The sequence below is a fragment of the Sarcophilus harrisii genome, chromosome 5, assembly GCF_902635505.1.
Source record: "Sarcophilus harrisii chromosome 5, mSarHar1.11, whole genome shotgun sequence".
In the NCBI taxonomy this organism is placed as follows: Eukaryota; Metazoa; Chordata; class Mammalia; order Dasyuromorphia; family Dasyuridae; genus Sarcophilus; species Sarcophilus harrisii.
This window is the reverse complement of record NC_045430.1, coordinates 87691085-87714348: the sequence shown is the minus strand read 5'-3', so window position 1 is coordinate 87714348 and position 23264 is coordinate 87691085. Positions and strand designations below refer to the sequence as shown.

General features: G+C 41.4%; 1 protein-coding gene across 4 annotated transcripts; it reads right to left on the bottom strand.

The window, feature by feature from the left end:
* NFE2 (nuclear factor, erythroid 2) lies at positions 1–11983 on the bottom strand. Of its 4 annotated transcripts, XM_012551575.3 has the most exons (4): positions 11680–11983; positions 9856–10143; positions 6870–7039; positions 1–1358 (listed from the first exon to the last, which is right to left on the bottom strand). In XM_012551575.3, exons 2-4 carry the CDS (start codon positions 9953–9955, stop codon positions 345–347), a joined length of 1284 nt encoding a protein of 427 aa, XP_012407029.1. In that variant the 5' UTR covers positions 9956–10143; positions 11680–11983; the 3' UTR covers positions 1–344. The 4 variants fall into 4 exon arrangements, with proteins under 4 accessions (XP_012407029.1, XP_012407031.1, XP_003772368.2 ...); XM_012551577.3 differs by lacking the exon at positions 9856–10143; XM_003772320.4 differs by lacking the exons at positions 9856–10143; positions 11680–11983 and adding an exon at positions 8529–9735.
* Between the last annotated feature and the right edge of the window lie 11281 nt (positions 11984–23264).

Here is a 23264-nt window from a genome sequence, read left to right as displayed (position 1 = left end):
TTTTTTGTATCATGCTTTATCTTTCAAAGCTTAATCTGAGTCCTTGGCGATGCAGGGATCCATCTGGGGAATTGAAGTGAGGGGGATGATTAGGAAGAGAGCAAACAGCTTCCAGGCCCCCTATATACCCCAAACCAGGCTCTCCTGGAGTTACCACCATGGCATTCCTGGTTGTACCCCTACCCTTCACTTCCCCAGAGATCTCCTTCTTCCCAAACGTTCCAAATAATTCTCCAACCTCTGTCTGGAAGGACCACGTTTGAGGAGCACCCATCTAAGAAGGGGGAAGAAGGAAATGCACGTGACCTCCAATTTCTTTTCCCTCCTACTTTCTCTTCCCCCATTCAGTCTGAAGTCTCCATCTTGACTCCCCTGGGCACCAAGAAGATGGCACCATCAGCAGCCTGTTGCAAGGCATACTCTTCTGGGGAGTAGCCATTTCCAGCTTCATCACGCAGTCTCCGGAAGACATCTCGATAGAGCTCTGCCAGTTGCTGGCGCATGGCCCCCAGAGTCCGGTTGGCCTCCCCTCGGGCCCTGAGCAACCGTTCCCGCTCGGTGCCCAACCTCTCCAATTCTCGTTCTAACTGCACAATAGTCTCCAGCTTCCTTTTGCGACAGTTCTGGGCAGCCACCTTGTTTTTGCCCCGCCGTCGGATGTCCCGGACTAAGGCCAGCTGGCTTTCACTCAGCGGATACCTAGCCACCAACTCATTAAAATCATCCACGGGTAAGTTGACAATTTTCTCAGTGGGAAAAGGGATTTTCATGGCCAAAGCCCTGCGCTCATCCCTACTTCCCGACTCCCCTCTCCCTGAGGGTTTGGCCCTTCCAGGGCACATCGTGGGTTCAAAAGTCAAGTGAGTCTCAGGAGGTGGCAGAGGATAGTTGGAGTGGACTAGAGAGGTAGGCATGAGTGGGTAGGGGTGCTCAACTGGGAACATATCTACATACTCTCCCCTCTGTCTCCCAGCCTCTATTCCCTCCATCTCTAGAGATTCCGCATCGCTGTAGTTGAGGGATAAACCAGAGTCAGATTCAGGATCTTCTTGCGGTTTGGTGGGTCCCACAGGCAGTCCCATGTCCAGCAGGGACAGGGACTTGGGGAGAGGGTCGCTGAGGAGTCCTGAGAGAGTCATGGGTTTGGAAACAGGAAGGGCCAAGCTGCCATATGCATAGGGAGAGTCTGGAACTAGAGCTGAAGGTGGGGGGAAGTCCTGGTAGAGACCCTCATAGGGTGAAGTGAGGTGGCTGCCAGTGTCGGGGAGAACTGGGCAAGGTCCATAAGCAGGGGGAGGTGCAGGCCCAGGATATGGCACTGGGGACTCAAAGGTTGGCTCATTTTGCATATCAAGGCCCTGTGCAAGAAAAGACCAGTCAGTTCACTGTGAAAGAAGCTTTGCCTGGCTAGACCTGGTTTTCCAAGCATCCCCAGCATCCCTTACCATTCCTTCATGCTCATCCCCCCATTCTAGTCATCTTCATACTTCCCATACACATCTCCCCATTTATTATACCCAGTTTCCCATTCCATTCAGCATCCCCATCCCCTGTACTCAACTTCTATTCTGTTGAATTTCACTTTTCATCCTTACATGCAACCTCTTTTCTCTAGTTATCCCCAATCCTACAGTGTCTTTTTGCCCACATTCAGCCCCTAATACTTTCCTTAGCTCTTCTATTTCTATACTTAGCCCTTCAATCAATATCACCGATAACTGGTCTTCATTTCCTTATAATCAACTTCCTTCTCTCTGGGCTTACTTAGCTCTGAATTCTCCACACAGCCTTATATTCCAGCCTTATATTCAGCCTCATGCCCTGGTATACACCAGTCAAGTTTCTTAGCTCCTCTAGCACACACATCCAAGCATTTCCTCCAGGCCATGGGGCAGGAAAGGTTTCTATGGAGTGACCTCTCTCCCAAGCCAGACTCCTAAAAGCACTGGCAAGCCACAGAAAGGAAAAAGGAGCACCCCCATGGGATTTTTTACCCATGACTAATTGGTATGTTTCTGGGAGGAATAGTGGTATCTGGGGAGCAGGACAGGATGGGATAGATCGCATATCAAGGCCCAGCTCTACAGCTTCAATTCTCCATAGATATCTACTCCCATCTCCAGTCCCATCATGACACATGTTCCCTCCTGAAAGGTCAGGAAATACTTGGGGATAGATGAGAAAAAGATAAGGGAAAAACAGAAGTTAGAAAGATTGAGGATGGGAGGAAACTCTGAAATTCCTTCAACTGCTCCCAGTCTGTTATCATTTACCTCTGTCTTGCAACCCCTAATACTATTCTTTGTGTTCATTGAAATTTCCCAACTCTCCTCCCCTCGGTTCTTTCCCAGTCCGTCACTATTACACTGACTATATTCTCCTCCCCTCTTCATCTTGACTCTTTGGTGAATCATTTCAGTTCCAGAATGTCTTTTCTCTAGAAACCCCTGCTCCTTGGGCAGTTCGGTGGTGCAGTGGATGGAGCACCACTGAAGTCAGAGGGCCTGAGTTCAAATTTTTTTTTTTTGCTGAGGCAGTTGGGATTAAGTGACCTACCTAGTCACACAGCTGGGAAGTGTTAAGTGTCTGAGGCCAAATTTGAAAAAAAAAAAAAAAATCCCTGCTCCTTTATCTTATTGTCCATCTTGCCCTTCCAAGCTTTAACCATGGATTACTCTTAGCCATTGCTGACTTCACTATCACCCATGTGCTGAATAAAGCTGGAGAAAATCATGAAACTGCTCATGGGAACCACTACAATTTTGTGTTATATCATCTCAACTGTGCTCTCACGTAGCAAGGCAGTCTTATTACACTTCCTTAAACTAATTCCCTATCCCAATCATCAGTGATTTTTCTAATTTTTTTTTTTTCTGAGGCAATTGAGGTTAAGCGATTTGCACAGATTTGAACTCGGGTCCTCCTGACTTCAGGACTGGTGCTCTATCCACTGCACCATCTAGCTGTCCTTTCTAAACTTTTTTTATCCCTCCTCAAACCTCTTGTTCTCTCATCTGAAAACCTTTTCCTCATATTTCACTGAAAAAAAAATTGAAGCTATTCGTGGAGAGCTTCCTCTTCTGTGCTCCTCATGAAGAGGTAGTCCTCCTTCCCAAGGCAAACAAGCTCAAGTCATCCTATTCCATCCTGTCTTCTACAGCAGACTGCCCCCTCTCTCATTCTTAGTCTTTTATGTATCTTCAACCTTTCCCTATCTACTGGCTCCTTTCCTACCTCCTACAAATATTCACACATCTCCACCATCCTCAAAAAATTCTCACTTGATCTATCTCCACTGTCTTTCTCTCCCCTTTTGTGTCTAAACTCCTTCAGGAAACTGTCTATAATTGGTGCCTTCACTTCCTTTCCTCTCACTCTCATCTTAATGCTCTAGCAGGGGTCCTCAAACTTTTTAAATAGGGGGCCAGTTCACTGTCCCTCAGACTGTTGGAGTGCTGGACTATAGTAAAAACAAAAACTTTGTTTTGTGGGCCTTTAAATAAAGAAACTTCATAGCCCTGGGTGAGGGGGATAAACATCCTCAGCTGCCGCATCTGGTCCGCCGGCCGTAGTTTGAGGACCTCTGCCTAAAGTCTAGATTCTGACCTCATCATTCAACTGAAATTACTCTATCCAAAATTACCAGTGATTTCTTAATGGCCAAATCTAAATTCTCTTTCTTCATGCTCTCTTTAACATTTAATGCCATTTACCACCCTTTTCTCTTAGGTTTTCATGGCATTGCTTTCTCCTGGTTCTCCTACCTGACTGCTTCTTTTGAGTCTCTTTTTTTCTGGATCCTCTTCCAGCTCATGTCCTTTAATTATAAGTGTTCTCTTACAGCTTTGCTTGGTGATCTCATTAACATCATGCAATTATCTCAATATAAGTGTTCTTCAGATCTTTTTATCTATCCCTAATCTCTCTGCTGACTTCCAGTTTTGCATCTCCAACCAGATGTCCTATAGATATTTAAAACTCAACATGTCTAAAACTGAATTCCTTATCTTTACTCCCAAGTCTTCCTTTCTTCCTGACTTTTCTGTTACTGTCAAAGGCACCATTAAGTCACCCAACGCAATCGATTCCATCGATTTTGCTTTTGTAGCATCTGCCCGATGTGTTTCCTTTTCTCACCACCTTTGTGTAGGCTCTCATCACCTCATACCTGGACTATTGCAACTGCCTGCTGGTTGGTCTCTCTTTCTAGGTCTCTCCCCACTCCAGGACATCTACTCAGCTGTCAAATTGATCTTCCTTAAGAACAAGTCTATGTCTCACATTGGCCTTGCCCTGCCCTCTATTCAGTCAACTCTAAATGACTTCTAGCTCCAGGATTAAATATAAAATCCAAAGGATTTTAAGGCCCATCATAACTTCCCAACTTTTCCATGTTTGTTATTTCTTACTCCCTTTCATGCCCTGTTATTCAATGACATTGTCCTCTTTATTGTTTCTCAAACAAACTACTCTATCTCCCAAATCCATGGATTTTTACTGTTGGCCCCACTCACCCCTTATCCCCCATGGAATTTTTTCCTTTCTCCTGCCTTCTTCAAGTCCAAGTTTAAAAAAGCCTTTTCAGACCTCACTTAAAGTTACTGCCTTCCCTTTGTGATATATCACCAATTTGTCTTGCATAGATGTTACTTTTGCATAATTATTTGCAAGTTCTCTCTTCGATTAGCTTGTGAACTCCTTGAGGGCAGAGACTGATTGATTAATTGATTGATTTGTCTTTCTTTGTATTCCCATAATTTAGCAGTGCTTAGCACATAGTAAATGCTTAACATTTTTGACTGAATGACTGACTGAAGGATCTGAAATGATAGTCTGAAGACAAGAAAGAAGTTTGAGGGAATAGAGAGCACATAGGATGGGACAGAAAATATGGCTTATTTACTAAGTTTTGACTAAAGCAGGGGTTCTTAACTTAGGGTGCAGGAACTTTTTTTTTTTTTAATAAAAATTATTTCATTATAATTGATTTCCTTTGCAATGTTATGGATATTTTATTTTATGTATTTAAAAACATGATTCTGAGGAAGATTTCACAGGGTTCACCACGTTGCCAAAAGGGTCCTTGACACAAGGAATCATTAAACTAAAATGTAAATAAAGAGGCAGCTAGGGGGCGCAGTGGATTGAGTACTGGGTCTGGAAGACCTGAGTTCATATGTGACCCTGGATACTTACTTGTTGTGTGACCCTGGGCAGGTCACTTAACCTTATATTCAGTTTTCTCACTTGTATAATGGGGATTATATTAGCATATGTTTTCCAGGGTGTGAGGATGAACTAAACTAATATTTGTAAAATATTTTGCAAACCTAAATGTAGTATTTAAATGTTAGCTGTACTATTATTATTATTGTTATTAATTATAGGAGGTATTAAGTTTAGCATCAAAGGAAGGATTACCCAAAACATTTAGTTGTAGAATCTTTTGGAAAAAGTTTTAAAGTTTAAAAAAGATCTTCATTGTTCTAAGAAGGAAGTACATTAATGGTAAATTATGATACAAAGTATCAAAGAATTTCTGGAATCAGAAAACCTTTAATATGCCTGTGCATGTGATCTTGGTCAAGTCATTGTCCCATTTTTGGGTTTAGACTAGATTGCCTCTGAGGTCTCTTTCAAGTCTAGCTTTATGGTCCTATAGTCCTAGGAATCTTTCTATGTGTAGACAGAGAAATGGATGTCAAGTCTTCCTTCTATGATCAAGTTCTTTTGGGGACTTTTCTGCCAATTTGCAAGGACAATTGCTGAGTAGGAGGCAGTTTGGTGGAGGAGATCTGAGATGAGGAGCAACAATAAAGTGATTCCATAAGGGACCCCAAGATCTTATAATAATACAGCTATTTTTTTAGATATAAGATATGTGAGGGATTAGTATTGGATGCTCATCTGTGTTTAGAAACCTAGAATTCAGGGAAATGTGGGGTGGGAGGTATTGGTGAATTAGAAGGGGAAGAGACAGAATGGGGGACAGAAAAGTAGAATATATGGGGAAGACGGGGAGGAGGAATCTAGAACTGGGGAAAAGAGAGAAAGTCTGAAAAAGGATAATAAGGGGGAGTGAGATATGAGGAGAGTCAGAAAAAACGGGATGAATTGGAGGTGAAGAGCTCTGGGGTAATTCAGGACTCTGAGGGTCGATAATACAATTTCTTCTTGCCCCTGCTTTTCATCTGTCTCTTCTCTGTCTGCCATCCAATCCAAGCAGGGATGCAGTGAGCCTGCTATGAGCACTGCCCCCAGCCCATGGCCAGCGGCCACCCCAGATCCCTACCCAACTAGGAACAAAGAAGTCATTGTTCTGTTCAACAGATACCCCTTTGTCTGACCAGCAGGAGGAGGGGACCCCGGCATCATCGTCCCTCAAAGGCCCCAGACTCTCTTACCTGGGAGGAGGGGCATGGGTAAGAAGAGGGGTAAGGGGACACTAAAGAGGGGGAGGTTAAGAAGGTGAGAGGAAGCAGGAAGTAAAAAGATATGGGGAAGGGGATTAAATAGGGAAGCAGTAAAGGAAGAGAAAGAGTGATGGAGAAGAGAAAAAAAGAAAGGGAAAGGAGGTGAGCAAGTGAGAAAAGGGAGATGGAAAAAAGCAGTGGAGAGAGCCTGTGTTTCCTTTACCACACCAACAGCTACTCCCTTTCTGCTCCCACCGCTCTTTGGTACCCTCTCTCTTGTTTACCCAGCCCAATTCCTTGCCCATCCCCACCTCCTGATCTGGGGTTGTCTGATTTTTACCTGATCTCCCATTCTGGCCTACTCCTGCAGTCATACCCTTCTCGAAGAGAGCATTTTCTGACCCTTCTCTTCAGACTCCTAGTCACCCTTGCTGCCCAGACCATCCCCCTTCTCACCTGCAACTCTGTGATAGACATAATTTCTTGCCAAGTCAGCTCCATCTCTCCCACTTCTGGGGCAGTGAGTAGTGTAGCCCGGTTCCTGCTCTGCTGTGGAGGACACGGGGGCATCCTACCAGGCCAGGAGCCAGGAAAGGCTCCCCTGGGGCCAAGATCACCCAAGCAACCTGAAATGATGAAGTGAGAAGAGTAAGAATCTCACCTACCCAAGTGCCTATTGTCCATCTTCCAGCTTGTGTTGGGAGGAACTTCTCCCCTCATCTCAACTCTCTGACTTCTGGGACATCCCTCGAGGGAAAAAGGCTCCTATTTCCCTTATTTGATCAACTTGGTGATCACCTTCACCAAGTTCTATGAGCTGGGAAGTCCTCAGTATCACAGAACCCATCTTTCTGTTAAAATAAATTATTTGTCTTTCGAGAGGCAGTAACAGTTAGGTCTTTTATCTTCCCTGGACTAAAGACTTTTCTTCTACTCCTCCTCACACCCCAAAACCACATCCACAGCTGGGAAAGGGAGTCAGGACTCCAGGGCTTTTTCTCTGGGGCAACATCAGGAGTTTATTTCTCTTCTTCATTTTACATATTCTTTTCTGGACCTTTACCTTTTTTCTTCCTATATGTAAGAAGTTTGAGATCCTTAAGGGGCTGTGCCATGGAAAGAGTCAACCACCTCCACTCCAGACCTAGTCCTTGATAATAGCCTTACCCTCTCCTATTTCCCCACCCTAGGCTCCTCCTGGCTGAGGGAGATAAGAGCTTATCAACCCTACAGCAAAGAGTAGAGTAGGAAAGGAAGATAGGGTTTCTAGGCATAACCTCTGTGCCTGTGGCCCCAAAAGAGTCATTTTATCCATTCCCCAGCCCACACAGTTTTCTTTTTAAACTGAGATCTCTTCAAAGCAAAACTGCCTCCAATTTTCTTTCTTCTTTCCTTTATCTCTTATTTAGAAGTTCTTTTTACTATCTACCTGCAATATTTTCCAGTTGTTCCATCCATTTAGGAATCTATTTTGAAGACATGAAGACCATTACCCTTATTAGCATTCCCAATCTATTTTTCTCTAGGTAAAACACTGCCAACTCATTCCTCTTCACCCCAGCTCACCTCCCTTTTGTCTTTATCCTTTCTCTGATAGAAAAAGTGTAGGGCAAGGTGAGGAAGGGATTTGAGGAAAGGTAGTTGGGAGTGGGTGGGAGAAAGAATCTAAAAATTGTTAAGACAGCACCCCATCATCTTCTTTGGGAAAGAAACTTAAACAAGTTTGTGGGAGACATCGAGAGGGACCTCTTCATAATTTAAGAGTCAGAGACCTCCTCTTCCGAATGGAGCCCAAACTCACTTTTCTTAGCATAGGAGAAATCTTCAATAATAGGTCCAAAGGCTAAAATGCTTTAATGATCTCAGCAGTAAGTATGCCCTTAGAAACAGACATTCCCAATCAATCATGATTAATTAATATAGCCTCTATTCTTTAATTAGGCACTAACCCTCAAAGAGTGGTATTCAATAACTCAATTTAGTGAGAACCAGAAAAGGTTCTTATGTATATATAAGGTATTGTTAAGGTTTATTAGTGATATTAATAAAATAATTATTTGTAATATTATTAACAGTAATGTTCACAAACAGGAGGAACATATCAATGGCCCTTACCTTCTTTCCCTATTGGCCTTCTCTGTTCATGTCCCTCTCTTCTAGTGTCCCCTGTCCTGAGCATCATAGAATCATAGCTTATATCTGAAGCAACCTTAGACACGTCATTTGGTCCAACCCTCTCCTTTTATAATGGAGGAAGCGAAAGACTAGATAGCTTAGATGTGCCCAAGCTCCCACAGAAAATAGACAGATCTGGGATGTGAACACTGACCCTATGACTCCCCATCCTGTGTTATCTTCCCCCTTCCTCCCAGTATCATTGCCTCCCTTCCAACCTCCTCCTTGTCAGTGTCCATAGGCCTAGCTGGAGAAATGCCTCCTTGGGTTCAGGCTGGGTGTAGTCATAGGATGAACCCCTATGTGTCCTGGGCCAAGTGGGTGGGGTGTTTGTGTCCTGTTCTTGATGCCATTTCAACACCGGAACCCCCAACCTCTGGCCCTCTACTTTGGCTTCTGGCCGGAAATTGTGTAAAAGCAATGTGAATGAAGAACAGTCACTCCTGAGTCCCTTTAAGGGTGGTAACACAGAGGAAAAGTGAGAGGGGTTGGGGGAATGGCTCTTCATAGATTTGCCCCCTCTTTCCCTTATCCTACCCCCCCCCCCAAGCCCCTCTTTCTCTCCCTCTCTGTTTCTCTGGGAAGGGGTTTCTGCCTTTGCCTCCTTCAGGGGTCAGTGAGCAGAAGACCTAGAATGTGCTTCCTTCTCTACCAGTAACTGCCGGTATAAACTTGGGCATGTCATTGAAACCCTCAGATGTTCTATTGCCTCATCTTTAAATGCAGATAATGCCCTTGTGAGTAAAAAGACATGATGTCTTAAGGTCCCTTGGAACCCCAAGATCTAAATTTTTCTGATTTTTCTCTCTCCTTTGGCTTTAGTGTTCTTTCCCTTTGGGCCCATTTCCCTGAAGTTCTGTCCTCCCCATTCCTCAGGAAAATGGGGATTTATCTCTTGGTCATTTCTACCATCTTTCTGCAAGGGGAAATTAAGGGATTTGAGCCAGGTGGTGAGGAAGGGGTAATTTTTTCTCCCCCTTCCCCCAACTAACCTGGTGATAGTCAAGAGTCCCCTCAAAAATATGTTTATCCTCATTGGCCCTTAGGGCTTTCAATTTCAGAAAACAGGTGGTTGAGACCCAATGAAGTGGGGAGAAAAAAGGAGTGGACAGATGGTGAAAAGGATCACTCCAAATAGAAAGGGTGTGGGGCACTCTGAGGGAGAGGGCCAAGGATTAGTAGGGAGACACTGGGGAGATATCTGTAACTATGACATATGATTTATTCCATACAAATGCATTTAAGTTTATTTCTTAGTGACTTTCACCTGAGAAAGGTCTTCTGAGGGAAATCTCCCTGTCTCTTGATACTTTTCCAGGTGGTCTTTCAGTAGTGTATACAGCTTCTCCTAGGGCTATTTTCTCCATCCTCCTGCCTTCATGTTGAATGATCTCTTTCTTAGCCCATACAAATGGAAGTTGAATATACCCAGCAGAATATAGAGATTTCTAAGGATGGAAACATCTTTTCCCTCAGGCTACCGCTGCCTCTTCTTAGTTCTGCTCTGTATAGTCTTGATGGAATCTCTAAACACTTACAAAAAGATCTTGGAGTCCTACGAGGAGATGAGGAATAGAGAATTATTAGGATCATCTAGGGAGGAAGCACCAAGGCTTGAGAATTGGAGGTGCTGAGGAAAGGAGGGAGAACCCTCCCAAATCCTGCTTCCCAGGATTTCTATTTGCTCGAGAACCCAAGAGTTCTGGGCTTCCTGATTTGGGTATCCTGGTTTCAAGGTTTCTTCTTTTTTTTTTTTTTTTTTTTTTTTTTTTTTTTTTTTTTTTTTACTGGGGCAATTGGGGTTAAAAGTGACTTGCCCAAGGTCACATAGCTAGAAAGTGTTAAGTATCTGAGGTCATATTTGAACCCAGGTCCTCCTGACTTCAGGGCTGGTACTCTATCCACTGCACCAATTAGCTGCCCCAAGGTCTCTATTTTTACCTTCATTTTGTTCTCATACTAGCCTCCCAATCAGGAGATGAGCTTGCCTTTGATGGTAGTCAAGAAAAGTTGGCTAAAACTTTGTTAGATGTAATTGAGATTGATGTAACATTAGACATGTTGAAGAGAGACAAAAAACTAGAGAAATATACACGGAGAAAAAGAGGCAAAAGAAATAAAGGAGAGAAAGGGGAATCAACCCAGAGAAAAAGAGCTGAAAAGGAAAATTTTGTTAATCAGAACAGAACTCTGTTCCTTGGGGGTTTCAGTAACTCAGCTATATGTGTTGTGGGGGGGAGGGTTGCTAGGGTGGAGGGGAAATGTAAGTACAGCTGAGGAAGATGAAGGAGGGCAGAGAATACTATCCAGTCTGTCTCATCTTCAACTTCCACTCTGCCTATTCCTTGAGGAAGCAGTGAGAAGAGGGAGTAAGGAAGGAAGATCCTTGCTCCCCATCATCCTCACTTTCCCAGTCTAGCATCTCCCACTCCAAGCCTAGCTCTTCCATGAAAGAAATGATTTTCTTCTTTCTCTTTTCACTCTTCATTTTTAATTCTGAATCTTACTTTCTTTCCATCTTTCCAGAGGGGCAAAGAATAAACTGAGGCACAGAACAAGGCATCCCGAGTGGACCCATTCTCTGCATTTATACTGCTTCCATATTCCTTCCTCTGCCACACATACAACACCCACATAAAATGTATTAGGAACCTTGGGATGTGGCTATGTGTGTATAGATGGAAGGATGGATGATGGATGGATGGGAGAAGGATGGTGCATACTGAACTTTTTCAGTTCTTCACATGTACCTAGTATGTAGTAAGAACACTATTTTTCCTGATTTTACTTAGTCCCATTTTTCGTCTTGTGTTTCCCTCAGGCTTCTTCAAGCCCCACCCCACCCCCTTTTTTTTTTTTAGCAAATCCTTCAAATAATCCATTCCAATTTCTATTTATTGAGATATTCTCTCTTTTTGTACTCTGTCTCATGAGGATCTCAGAGTGTATAACCTACATCTATTTGCCTTTCCAAAGACATTTCCTGACCCAAAGATCTGATCTTAAGACTTGGAATCAGCAGAAGTTCTGGAAAGTTAAGAATTCTTTTTGCCCTAACTTCCCCATTAGAATCTCCTTTCCCGTCCCTTACCTGTAGTAGTGTCCAGGCAGTGGAGAGAGGGAGGAGAGATGTTTCTCTTGGTATTTCTGTCTCTGAGAAGGCAGAGAGATGAGGCAGACCACACTGATGTCACTGGGAGGAAAGATGGAGATCCGTTCCTTGTAGCATATCCAGGGACTGAGTTCAAGGGCTCAGGCAGTAGATCCAGAGGCAGCTAAAACCTCCTCTCCAAAGCCCCCAGGCTATGGGCTATTGGTCCCTCCTCCCAACCTCCCCTTTCTCCCAGGGCCCTCCTCTCCTCCTGCCCCTTCTGGCTGACAGAGGAAACTTGAGCCCTGTGTGGTTTCTGCCCACACCTCTTACTCCACCCCCAATCCCCCAGCTTACTGGGCAGACCCAGACATACGTGCTCCCTGCCCAATGGGCCTCAGTTGCTTGCATTCTGCGTATAGACGAGATCCTAATTGTGGCAGCCTTATCTGAAAATGACCTACAAGCCCTTCTACTGGTTCTGATTGCTAGCAGCCCCTGGGTGACAGAGATGAGGAATAGAGAAGGCCTCAAAGAGATGGCCATGATCCACCTGTCCAGCTTCCTGATTTACTGGGCAGGTGGAGGTGTGTGGGGTCAGAATACCTAGGATTCTCATTTCAGGATGCCCCATCAGAGCCAGGACTAGATCATAGGGAGCAGGAAGACTGATATGCAGGAGGAGGGGAGGAATCGGATGCTTTAAAGTCTCTACCTGTAACTTCCCCTCCCCCTCTGCCTCATATGGCCTGGGACAAAGGCCTCTTTCTTGCCCAGGATGTGTGTGTGTTGTGGGTGGGGAGCAGAATTACTCACCTGCCTTAAAGGGATGTCTTTGGCCTCCTCCTTCTAGCTTGCTTGTCCCAGGCAGGGTGACCCTGCAGCCTGCCAACTGTCAGGGCAAGTGTGGAAAGTACTGCATCCCATCCCTGAAGAGTTTAGTCTCTTCTATGTGTTTGGTAGGTGGGGCTCTAGAAAAGATACTGCGTCCATTCCCCTTTTCAGGTGTACGTAACTCTTGTTCCATCCTAAATAGGTCGATCAGGAGGGAAGGAAAATTTAAGGCCTTTCTTGCTGTCCCTTTACCCTTTGCACCCTTTCTCCTAGATTTCTAGCGTTTTGAAATTGCTTTAGTAGAAAGAATATTGAATTTGGATTTGGGAGACATGATTGAATGTGAATTCTGGTTTTCCTTTGTGCCATGTGATCTTGAACAAGTTTAATGAAGTCTTTCTGGGCTGAATTCCTCTATAAAATGAGGGCTTGTGAGCTAAATCATCCCTAAGACTCCAAATTCTAGGTCTCTATTAATCCCTCCTGATCTCTAACCTTAGTTCTTCAAGCTGTACCTTAAACCCATTTTTCTTTTATTAGAGGATCATAGATTTGGAATCCAAATGGACCACAGGCGCCATCTAGTCATGGGATCAAGGATTCTTTCTGTAGATATGGAAAGGAAAGGACCACAGAGGCCTCATTTTAATGAGGGGCAAAAAAAGAAAATGTAGTTCAGGAGGTTAAATGTCCCTACTAATATCATTCAGGTAGTACGCATTAGAACTGATATTTGAACTCAGGTCCTCCAACTTCAAATCCAATACGCTTTTCACTTTACTTTTCAGAGTCTTCCCTAGCAACTTGTTGCATCTGTGAACGTCATGGAGGGTAGCAGGGTATAGTAGAACTTTATGTGTATGTCTTGTGTAGAACAGGAGGCAGAGTCTGCTCATCATAAAAGCCTCTTTGCTTCCCAGATGGGTACCAGTCTAGGACACACATGTATGCTTGTTATGTTCCACCAACTGGTACCAGGCAGAGATGCCATATGTCCTGGTCACATGTAGAAACTTCCAAAGCCCCCTATTAGAACTCTATACAGGTAATGTGAATGGTAGGAAACATTGCATTCATGGTTTATGGCAAACTGATTGTATCATGTTACAATCAATAAGGAGATATGGGGAAGTAGTTTGGTGGAATGGCCCAGGTAGGAGGTCAAAAATCTAAATTAGAAGACTGATGCTTTGTAGCTATGTGTCTGTGGACAGTTCATTCAGTTTAGTCCAATTTTGAAAATATTAAATACCTACTTCTAAGTTCCTAGTCAGGTCTTGAAGGACATTAAAAAAAAAAAGGGTAAAATGACACAAACCCTTCTCTCAGGGAGCTCATACTAATAACTTAAATCTTAGTTATCTCATCTGTAGAGCTCTGGTCTGGAGTCAGAATGTCTGTCCTGAGTTCAAATACAGCTTCAGACACTGGTTGTGTGATCCTGGGCAAAGAATTTAACTTTTGTTTACTTAAGGTTCCTCAATTTCGAATGGTGTTAATAACAGCATTTACATCTCAAACTTGTTGAGAGAGGCTTATATGAGAATATGTACTATATAAATGCTTATTCCTTTCCCTTCCCATTCCCTATAAGATGAGTATGATAAATAATATTTGCAGTACATTCCTCACAGGTAAATATCAAATGAGATACTAAGCTTTGTCATCATAAAGTGCTTCTGAATAAAATATGAGTGATTGTTGAAGGAAGGAAAAAAAACATTTATATAGTACTAAGCACTTTACAATCATTTTATCCTTTCAAACAACCCTGGGAGGTAGGTACTATTATTATCCCCATTTTGCAGTTGGGAGAACTGAGGCAGACAAATGACTAATCCAAACTCCTCCAGTCAATAAGGGTCTATGGCTGGACTTGAACTTAGGCCTTCCTGACTTCAGGCCCACTGAAGTTTCTGCCCAGTGATTGAGTAGAAGTGCTAGAGATGCACCAGCAAGTAATTGAGTTTGACAGTTAGTAACAATTGGCTATATTCCAGGTGATGGGAATACAAAACTATTAGATTATGGGGATACAAAAAAAACAAGCTTACATTCCACTGGTGAAGAAGAACAGAATGTGTTCTCAAATCAATATATTCAAAATATATACAGTCACTATAAAGAATTTTTTTTTGACATGAGGAAGGAAGCACTAATCCAAGCAAGGACTCACAAAGGATACAGTATCTTTGAATAAAGATTGGAGTACTCCAAAACCAAGATGAGAAGAAAGAGCATTCCACCATGTCCTAGGATGTCCCATGGGATAACCTGGGCAAAGCCATGGCATTGGGAGATGGTATGTAATAAATGGGGAAAGAGAAATAGTCCAGGTTGGGTCAAAGAGTAAGAGGGAGATGATAAGAGAGATTTTTATCTCTTATCACCATTATTATCTCTTATCATCAATAATAAGAGAGATGCAAGTCAAAACTAATTTGAGGTTTCACTCAGGAAAATGGCAGAAGTGACAAAAAATGAGAAGAATCAAAATGTTGGAGGGGCTGTGGAAAGATAATTCCACTAGTACCCTATTGGTGGAATTGTGAATTGGTTCAACCATTCTAGAAAGCCAATTGGAATTATTCTAACAAGGTGACTAAAATAGCTATACCATTTGACCTTGAGATCCTTCTCCTAGGCATATATTTAGGTCAAAAACCAAAGAAAGGTCCAATAGAAACCAAAATACTTATAACAGCACTTTTTGTAGTAATAAAGAATTGGAAACAATGTAGATGCCCATTGATTGGAAATGATTAAAAGGAGTATAAAGCACAAAGGTGATAGAATATTACAATGAATGTGAAGTATACAAAGAATCATGGCAAAGTTTCTATGAATTGATGCCAAGTAAAGCAGGAAGAAAATGTACCCAGAAGTACAACAAGGTAACTGGAAAGAATAATACTGTATAATTATGATGAGCAAGTTTAGCCGGAGGAAAAGAAGGAGAAACAGGTCAGTCTTCTTTGCCATAACTGGGGACTCTGGCTAAATGGGACAAGGCCTAGTGGGTGTTGCTGGTTAACTACGTTCAGCTGAATTTTTGTAATTCTCCTTATTTTAATATTTTTTTTGTTATAAAGGATGGTTTTCTAAGTGAAGAAGAGGGGAGAATTATAGTGGGAAATGAAGTGATGTAAACATAAAAGAAATTAATAAAAATTAAACAGAAGAACAGGAATCCTTGCTACCTAGGGAGTTCCAATCTAATTGGAGATATGATTGTTTTATAAACACTTTCCTTATAAGTACTTACATAAAGAGTTCTAGGTAATAAGTACTATGAATGATCTTTGTCCATCTTTATTAGAGAGGATAGAGTAGGACAGGGACATCCCTCACTCAGATTGATGCCCTTCTAGTAGGTAAAAGCCAAGCCATTGCCCCTCCACCCCTCCCAATTTTCAAGGCTTGATTCTGTCACCAGAATTAGATTTGCAACTTCACAAGTACTGCTAAGAATGATTCTTTAAGCCTCTGGCCATGGAATTCTGTGACTTGTAGGCTTCATTTAACTCAGGCCAGATCTGACTTAGTTTGAGTTTACCCCAAAGGGAGCTAGATGGTTCAGTAGATAGAGCTCTAGACTTGGAGTCAAGAAAAACAGAGTTCAACTCTAGCCTCCAATGGTTTTTAGATTTGTGTGACTAGGAGATCATAGGCAAGTCATATAGCCTCAACTTACCTCAATTTCTTGTTCTTTTTTTTTCCAATAAAATTTTATTTTCCAAATACATGTAAAGATAGTTTTTAACATTCATTTTTGTAAGATTATGTTCTAGAATTTTCTCCCTCCCTTCCTTAACTCCCTTCTCCAAGAGAGTAACCAATCTGATATAGGTTAAATGTGTGCAATTCTTTTAAATATGTCATTTGTCATGTTGCCTCAGTTTCTTTAACTGAGGGATACTAACTTTAATAGGGATACTAACGACCTACCTTATAAGGTTGTTGTGAGGATCAAATGAAATAATATTCATTTAAAAAAAGTATTTAGCACAGTGCTTATCACATAGTAAATTAATTAAATAAATGCTTATTCTTCCCCATCCCAGATTTCTGAATAATTTGGGTTTTGAAAGATACCAGAGGAATGGTGCTAGGATAATAACATACTTCTGTAATGTTTTAGGCTTTACTAAAGTGTTACTCTGATGTCTCACTATGGCATGGAGATGATTCTAGGTTTTGAAATGCTGCTTTAAACTCTAGCACATCCTATCAGACTGAAAAAGTTTTCAATAGTGGCTTGTATGTTATCTCAAGATCAAGATAGGATCATAGATCCATATGTCTGGAGTTAGAAGAGACCTTGAAGGATATTCATAACCCTTTTCATAAATCTATCTTATCTGTCTATCTATCTAACTATCTGTCTGTCTAATCTATCCACACTATCTATCTATCCAACCATCCATCCATTTACCTACCTACCTACTTACTTCTTTCTACTATTCACTTATTCATCTATTTATTTATTCATTTCTTTATCTAACTAATTATTTTGATAACAAATAAGCAAAGTCAAACAAAAAAAAAAATCCACATACTTGCCATGTCCCAAAATGAATGCTTCATCCTTCACCTTGGGTTCCTTACCTCTCTGTCAGGTGATGAATAACATGCTTCCCCAAAGCTCCTCTGGAGTCATGGTAGGTCATTGATAGGTATTATTAAGTCTTTCCAATGTGTCCTTCTTTACATTCATTTTTGTAAGACTATGTTCTAGATTTTTCTCCCTGTTATTGTTTGATACACCACAAGTTCAGAACACTGAAGATGAACATGTTCATCTACTTCCTGTCAGAGAACTCATGGATTTAAAATGTCAAATGAGATGCATTTTGAGACATGACTAATGTAATATTTAATATTTATTACAAAATAATATTTGTTATGAATTTTATTTTTTATTTTAAAATTATTTAATTGGGGGAGAATGGAAGAAAGAAATGATAAATACTTGCAAAATAAATATTTTCTTAAAATGCTATTTGCTATATAAATTGTTCTGTTTGTGTCCATTTCACCAGTTCTTTCATTTTATACAGGAAGAAGCAGAACCAGAGAATTTGTTATTCGCCCAAAGTCACACTAGATGGTAAGTAACAGAGATGGGATTTGAATCCAGGTTCTTTGGTTCCAATTATGGAGAAAATGCCATTTGGGAGCATGATGGGGAAATCCAAGGAGTTGGAGTTGAGGATTCACTCCTCTAGGAGAAGAGTGAAAGAATAAGCATGACTAACTTGGATCGTTCAGGGGGAAGGGGTTCATTATTTGGAGGAGGGAGCCAAAGGAGTAGGAATGGGACTTTCTAGGGTAAGGGGGCCACTGGGGCATTTATCACTAGTATTTTGCCCTAATTTCCAGCCCTCTTCCCATGGATGCTATATGTATTTAAGGAAGATTGTGCCTCAGCCTCATAGTCTCATAGATCTTGAGTTAGAAGCAATCTCAGAGATTATCTAGTTCAATATCCCCTTTTCAGAAGAAATGAAGAAACAAGGGCTAGAGAAGTGGATTTGAATTCAGATTGACTAATTCCCCACCATGACTCAGCTGGTTCTTAGTTCAGAACATCTCTTTTCCATGCTGTCTTCTCCTCCCATTGGTGAGTTTCCAGATGGTTTCCATTTTAGAAATGGGCTCTGGTCAGCCATGCTTCATCATCCTCCCAGCTGAGCCCAACTTTACCACTATGTCCCTGAGCAGGTACTCTTCCCATTTCTATCACCCTTGCTTTTCAACTTTCTTTTGTAAGCTGTCTTCCCCAATTAAGGTTAAGCTCCTTGAGGGCAAGATCTACCTTTCTTTGTACTTCTATATGAATCTCTAGTTTCCAATCTGTTGGCCTGGTGCTTTTCCTGTACTTCATCGGAGAAGCCCATCACCAGACTGGCCCCAGGTGATGAAATTTTCAGTTAAAGTAACTCTTTAAGGTCATCTTTTAAATTGTAGAGGAATTGCAATTCTCCTTAATGTTGGGAAAACCCATGCAAAAAAAAATCACTGACCTTTGGGTCTATGTTAGAAATACTATGAATGAAATAATTCTTACTTGCAAAGAGTTTTCAGTCTACTAGGAGAAGATGATAAATACAAATATGTATACAGAATGAATATAAAGTCAATAAATTCAAATATACACAATGTAGTTAAAAGTAGTTAGGGAGAAAAGGCACCTATATTTAAGGGGATCAGGAAACATTTCATTCAGAAGTTCTTCCTCAAAAAAGGAAATAAATATTATCTCATTTGATCTTGAGTAGGTGTCATTATTATCCCCATTTTACAATTGAAGAAACTAAGGCAAAGAAGTTAAATGATATGTCCAGGGTTACACAACTAATATGTCTGAGACCAAAATTGAATTCAGGTCTTCTCCTTTCTGGAAGAGCTTGCCAGGCCCAGTGTTCTATGTACTAAACCATGTAGATAGTTTGTATTCGAAGCACAGAGAAAAGAAATGAAGCGTTGAGTATAAGAACAGAGCAGGGCTCATTTTGTGAGGATTTCATGGTGTGTGAGGGGAGATACTACCCAGTGAAGCTGGAATAATGGATTATACAGAGCCAGATTGTGATGGATTTAAAAAATGAAACCCAGGAATTTCTATTTGATGAATAGAGAGACATAGGACCAAATTTACACTTAAGGTAAATAGCATTAGTAGTGGTGTAGGGGATGGACTGGAGTGCAGAGAGATTTGAGGCAGGGAGGACAATTAGGAAGCCTTTGCAATAATCTAGCTGAGAGGTCATAAGGATCTGAACCAAGGTGGTAGCTGAGTTAGTTTAGAACAGAGTTCAGATTGAGAGATGTTGTCAAGGGAGACTGCCAAGATTTGACAACTGGATTTATGGAGTAAAGAAGAATGAGGAGTCAAGATAAATATAAGCTTATGAATCTGGGACACTGGAAGAATGCTGGTGCTTTCTGACAGAAATAGGGAAGTGTGGAAGAGGAGAAAGTTTTGAGTGAAAGATGACTTGTTTTAGACATGTTAAATTTGAAATATTCAATAGTCAATTAGTGATGCTAAATTGAAGCTCTGGGAAAAGACTGGGGCTAGATACAGAGATCTGGAAATCATCAACATAGAGAAAATGATAACTTAATGAAAGCTAATGAGATCATCAAGAAAGAAAATGTCAACAAAGAGCAGGAGGCTTATTGCAGAGACTTGAGGAACACCCTTGGTTAAGAGGCATGATCTGTATGGTGAATCATAAAAGGAGACTTAGAAGGAGTAGTGAGACAATTAAGAGGAAAATCATGTTAGGGTAGTAGCCCAGAGAGAAGAATGTGTTTAGGGGGAGACAATGCTCAATAAGGTAAAATGCTACAGATTAGTCGAGGAGGAAGACAACTGAGAAAAAGGCAACTAAGAAATCACTGGTAACTTTGGAGAAAGCAGGTTTAGTTGAATGATAAAATCAGAAGTCAGGTCACAAACTGATGCTGAGTGAAATAAGCAGAACTAGGAATACATTGTATACAATAATAGCAAGAATGTGTGATGATCAATTATACAGTGATTTAGTAATCCAAAGCAATTCCAATAAACTTTGGATAGAAGACGCCATCTGCATCCAGAAAAAGAACTAGGGAGACGAAATGTAAATCAATATGTTTATTTCTTTTTTGCTGTGTGTTTTTTTTTTAATATCTACCATAGTTTTTCCCTTTTCCTCTGATGTTTTTCTCTCTCAACATGAATTATAAAGCAATATATATTAAAAAATAAATAGATTTAAAAAGAAAGAAAGGGAGGAAGTAGAAGAAATGGGGCAGCTAAGTGATGCAGGGGATAGAGCAGTGGGCTAGAGTTCAAATCCAGCCTCAGATGCTTCCCAGTCTTATTTCTTTTTGTCTCATTGCCTCACTGACAAAAAGGTGATCTCCTGGAGAAGGATTTTTTTTTTTTATTTAATAGCCTTTTATTTACAGGATATACGTATGGGTAACTTTACAGCATTAACAATTGCCAAATCTCTTGTTCCAATTTTTCACCTCTTACCCTCCACCCCCTCCCCTAGATGGCAGGATGACCAGTAGATGTTAAATATATTAAAATATAAATTAGATACACAATAAGTATACATGACCAAAACGTTATTTTGCTGTACAAAAAGAATCAGACTCTGAAATATTGTACAATTAGCTTGTGAAGGAAATAAAAAATGCAGGTGTGCATAAATATAGGGATTGGGAATTCTATGTAATGGTTTTTAGTCATCTCCCAGAGTTCTTTTTTCTGGGCATAGCTGGTTCAGTTCATTACTGCTCCATTGGAAATGATTTGGTTGATATCGTTGCTGAGGATGGCCTGGTCCATCAGAAGTGGTCATCATATAGTATTGTTGTTGAAGTATATAATGATCTCCTGGTCCTGCTCATTTCACTCGGCATCAGTTCGTGTAAGTCTCCTGGAGAAGGATTTAAATGGCAAACTACTCAAATATCTTTGCCAAGAAAATCCTATGGACAAATGTCTTTAAAGTCATGAACAGTCAGATGTGACTGAACAACAATACAGGACAACAGCGTGAGGGAATGGTGTGTCTGAACACAGTAGGGAAGGAATGAATAGATAAACAGAGGTTGAAGAGTAGAGATAAAGAGGGGATGAATGAGGTTTGCAATGTACTTAAGAGGAGGAGAGAAGAGGCCACCTCACTGTTATACTAAGGGAAAAGAAGATGGGGGTGTGTGATATTAAGGAGTTTGGGTATTAAAGAGAGAAGAAGGGGATTACCTCTGATAGCCTCATTTTTTTCAATGCAAGAAGAAGCCACGTCTTTTTTTTTTTTTAATGGAAGTTTATTATTTTATTTTTTATTTTCTTTTTAAAAAATTAATAGTATTTTATTTTTCCAAATACATGCAAAGATAGTTTTCAGTGTTCAATAATCTAGCTTTGCAATAAATAAATAAAATTTTTTAAAAAGACACAAGGGAAAAAACAAACAAACAATAATAACAAAAAAAAGGTGAAAATACTATGAGAAGCCAAGTCTTCAACTTACAAAAAGGGAAAAGGGAGAGTTGGAAAAGGAGGAAGGAGAAGGTTTAAAAAACTTTTGTCTAGAGTGAGGTAGGGAAGCAATTAGGGAAGAACGAAAGGACTACCTTACCAAAATGAGGGCCCAGTCAAAGCTGGATGACCTGAATTTACTATGTTCCTAGTCAGCATGGTTGGGATTTCTTCCAGGTCTCTTCAATAGCATGTAAATAGGAGTGGGGAAGGTGGATGAAGGGAATGACATGGGCTGAGGTTTAGCAAAGGATGAGCAATGATAGGCAAGAAGGGGCCAGGGATTTGAGTGTAAAAGATAGTATCGAGTTTCTTGACTAGCTATGGGGTCAAGACTGGAAAAGAAGGGAAGGAAAGTCAGAGCAATGGTAATGCCCTGAAAATCCTGAGGCGTGAAGGGTTGGAAGGTCTGGAGGTTAATTAGGAGGGGGAAGAATAGGCAGAGGAATGATAAGAGATTAGGATCATATAGATGAATGTCAGTTTTTAATGAGGAAAGTGGAACACTTGTGGGTTCTATTGAGATCATATTGTGACCATCCCTGAGTATGGATAGAGATAGAATCCTATGGCATGAAGGAATAGATCATAGAATTTAAAGAGATTGAGGGTGTGTCATATCCCTAGTAGATAAACTTCTTGAGAACAGGTTTTTTTTTTCCATTTTCGAATGAAAGATTCCACATGCTCTCTCTGAGCATCTTTCACAATGGATGCCTAATAAATATTTGAAGAGCCAGACATGCATGATGACAAAAGATGACAGAGGCAAAAGGAGACCCATCAGGCAAAGATGAACAGAAATAAAGGATACCAGAAGTATTCAAAAATCAGACAAGAGACTTTCTAGCCCTACCTCTATTTTCTAGGTGAGGACACTAGGGCCAAAAATTGAAAGGCCTTAGCTATGGACACACAGTAAATTAGTGACACAAAGAGAACCAGACTCTAGGGTCTGTCCCCTTTCCCGCTTGATTCAACCATTCTCAGCCTGTTTTGTCCCTTCCCTAAGAGAAGATGACTTCTGTCACTCTCCACCCCAAATACCCTACCACACACACCCAGCCATCAGACCACAAGAAATGTTGCCAAATACCCTTCTTGGTTATGCAACCAGCTTCCCGAGAAGGGTGGAGAGTGTGGGGCAGAATGGGGGAGGAGGAGGGTGTCCCTATAGGGAGTCAGCCTGCCTTCCTGACCACAGTGGCCCCAGGAGGTGGGAGCATGGGCTGCCTCTTTATCAGTGCCCTTGCAGAGCAGGCCCTGATACCCCCCTGGCTTCCTCTCTCAACAGACGGAAAAGGGAGGCAGCCACAAGGGACAAGGGGAGGGCTGGGGCTTTATCCTGAGCTCACAGAGCCAGGGCGGTTACCCAGGGGCAGAGGGAGGTGGTGGAAAGGAAAGCTATGGATGGCCCTGAGACACATGAAGGCCCTCTAATTTGGGGGGGAGGGGGGGTAGAAAACAGAGACTCAGAAGAGAGGCTTTAATACTCTAGTTCAAATCCCAGCTTGTGATATAAGAAAAGAGTTGGGATCTAAAGGAGGTCAAAGATCATCCATTATGGAGCTTTTAGGATCTCAGGGCTTGGAGGAGGCAACTGGTCCCCAGTAAGAGGACTTCCATCTAGAAATCAGTTTATAATATCTAAGATTTCCATTTACTTCTCATCTTAGAAATGTTGACTAATTTCAAAGAGGCT